Source organism: Saccostrea cucullata, unplaced genomic scaffold (assembly GCF_032062105.1).
Source record: "Saccostrea cucullata isolate Sc308-1 unplaced genomic scaffold, CSIRO_AGI_Scuc_v1 ctg822, whole genome shotgun sequence".
NCBI lineage: Eukaryota > Metazoa > Mollusca > Bivalvia > Ostreida > Ostreidae > Saccostrea > Saccostrea cuccullata.
Window position 1 is genome coordinate 240,840 of NW_026928146.1, and position 2,824 is coordinate 243,663.

Below are 2,824 nucleotides of genomic sequence, written 5' to 3' on the forward strand. Positions count from 1 at the left end.
TAGACTAGTAAATCCAGTGTCAATAGTTTGAAGAGGAACGTTCCTCCAGTGTACATGGTGTATATAGTATCAATATTTGAAATTGGAAGAGGACCGTTCCTCTAATGCCTAATATTTGAAAATTTATGAGATGCCTACGGTAATAAGTAAATTTGAGAGATGAATGTTCCTCAAATGCCTGATGTGTTCATTCATAAGGTATTTAAAAATACAAACTGTATGTGCACATCTGTAAGAGAGGAACGTTACTCAAATGTCTGGTGATAATAAATGCATCTTAGTTTAGAGAGGGGAATGTTCCTCAAATGTCTGTTCATAACAAATGCATCAGAAGTACAGAGAGAGGAACGTTCCTCAAATCTCTGGTCAGAACAAATGCATCTGAAGTTCGAGAGAGGAACGTTCCTCAAAAGTTTGGTCATAACAAATGCACCAGAAGTTCAGAGAGAGGAACGTTCCTCAAATCTCTGGTCATAACAAATGCATCTGAAGTGTAGAAAGAGGAACGTTCCTCAAAAGTCTGGTCATAACAAATGCATCTGAAGTTCAGAGAGAGGAACGTTCCTCAAATCTCTGGTCATAACAAATGCATCTGAAGTGTAGAAAGAGGAACGTTCCTCAAAAGTCTGGTCATAACAAATGCATCTGAAGTGTAGAAAGAGGAACGTTCCTCAAATACTTAAAAAAAATCTTCAAAAAGGGAACTTGTGGAGACAGATATAAGGATTTTAAGACCAAAATGACTTCAGATTGTAAACGTTGGGTGAAAAAAAAGGAATTTTGATTTTCCCTTTTTGTTTTGGATTGTGTTGCATGTTAATTTTTAAAGGTCATTCAGAAACGAGTAGACGGATCCGTGAGTTTTGACAGAAACTGGGCAGATTATAAAAATGGTTTTGGTTCACCAGAACAGAATGTCTGGATTGGTAAGTTTAGATCGCTTTTAAATAAGAACTTTTTATTCCTTCAAAGTTTGAAGATAACAAAAAATTTTTGTGGCAGGTGAAAAATTATAAAGCATAATAAAGATCTAAATTTAAGATTAGTTAATATGTGTTCTACGATTTTCAGTTATCGTTAAATTGATATCTCAAATAATTTTTACAAAAGTAGAAAAGAAGACTATCATCTAGCGGCATATTCTAATGAGACCAAATGTAGCAATATTCTCTACAGCTTTGAAAAATAATTTGATTTGATCGAATTTTTTTCATTACGGTAGATTCATATTTTTAAAAGAATAATTATATTCGATGAACTTCACAGATGATTTCAAATATATCTTAATACAGGAAATGACGTAATCCATAAATTAACAAAAGACAACACCTAATCCCTTTATGTGTCCATCACTCTCCAGAATGGTACAATATTGTATGAAATGTACGACGGATTCTCTGTCTCCGACGAAGCAGGAAAATATCAACTCCTTCTTACAGGACCTGCCACGGGGACCTTAGGTAAGTGTATTATGTTTAGTTCTTAAAATTAGGTTTAAATTAGGTTTATATTTCTTCCTAATTATTCTTTTCTGTATTGACACATTATAAAGTGATTGACAATGAATTTGGATCTGCAATTTCAATCCGATGTTTTCCCTACGTCGAATTGTACCCGCCCATTTCATTGTCTATCACTGAATGTTTTGATTGTAACAGATAGAAATGACGTAAGCTGTGTATCTCCAATTTTGCCAGCTAATGTTCCGCGGTCTTACTTCTCCACCCAGGACAGAGAAAACGACTGGAGATGACTGTTGTGTCTTTTTATATTGTTATATTGTATTTCAGGAGACAGCATGAGAAGCTGCCAAGATCTGTCTGGGATGTATTTTTCCACCCCGGACAGAGACAATGACAATAATAGTGTTAACTGTGCTGCTACCCATGACCGTAGAGGAGGCTGGTGGTTTAACGCCTGTCACTGGGCTTTCCTTAACGGTCGCTGGTCCCCGGCAAGGTGGTCCGCTCCATGGTCTCCCACAGTAACGCACGGGACATCAGTGAACGGGACAACCATGATGGTCAGACGTCACTAGGTAAACCTCATTGAATAAATCAATAAATCTTAATAATCAGATTTTTTTGTTTTTATATAACTGTGAAAATTTCAGTTAAATTTTTTTTGATAGAAAAAATATGCTTTTATACATTTATCTGTGAAGTATTAATTTATCTTTTTTTAACAGACGAAAGATCATCCATGGATTATTTAAACCCCCAAGAGACGATTTTAAATTTATTTCCATCGCTGCGTTCTTTTTAAAAAAATATTTAACACAAACATGAAAACAAATATGTTTTCGGTAAAGGATGGAGGTTTGAACTGTTCTGTAAAGCGTTACTGAATGTATGCAGTAAAAGATGTACTTTATATGTGTTGTAATAAATTTGAAATTAGAATTGATTGATTGATTGTATACTGTTTCACTGAAAATTTAAGTTAGTCATCATGACCTAAAAAAATAATCAGATTGATTGTCCTCCAGATGAGGGTGCAGTTAGTCAATTAGACAATATGTTAAGCTCATTTTGACGACTCGAGAAAAATCATACTGACTGAATCGATAGTCTACCTCGACTAATTGAAAGTCACCATGAGTACACTATAAGGATTTCATTTGACTGTATTCTTGTCATAATGATAGATTCCGATATTCAAAATGATTATCATTTCATATCAAAATGACTTTCAATTAGTTATATTTCTAGGCATTTTGACGATATTGGACATCATGATGACGATGCGCGTTAAATCATTTTGATTATCACGCATCAATGCCCTACAGATCTACAAAATATAACAATTATACAACTAATGTTTG

The 2,824-nt window shown here is 34.3% G+C and overlaps 1 protein-coding gene across 1 annotated transcript; it reads left to right on the forward strand.

The window, feature by feature from the left end:
- Positions 1 to 890: 890 nt before the first annotated feature.
- LOC134276576 (ficolin-1-like) lies at positions 891 to 2,038 on the forward strand. Its single transcript, XM_062758816.1, has 3 exons — positions 891 to 926; positions 1,361 to 1,460; positions 1,791 to 2,038. The coding sequence occupies exons 1-3, from the start codon at positions 891 to 893 to the stop codon at positions 2,036 to 2,038; spliced, it is 384 nt and encodes a 127-aa protein (XP_062614800.1).
- Positions 2,039 to 2,824: the final 786 nt, after the last annotated feature.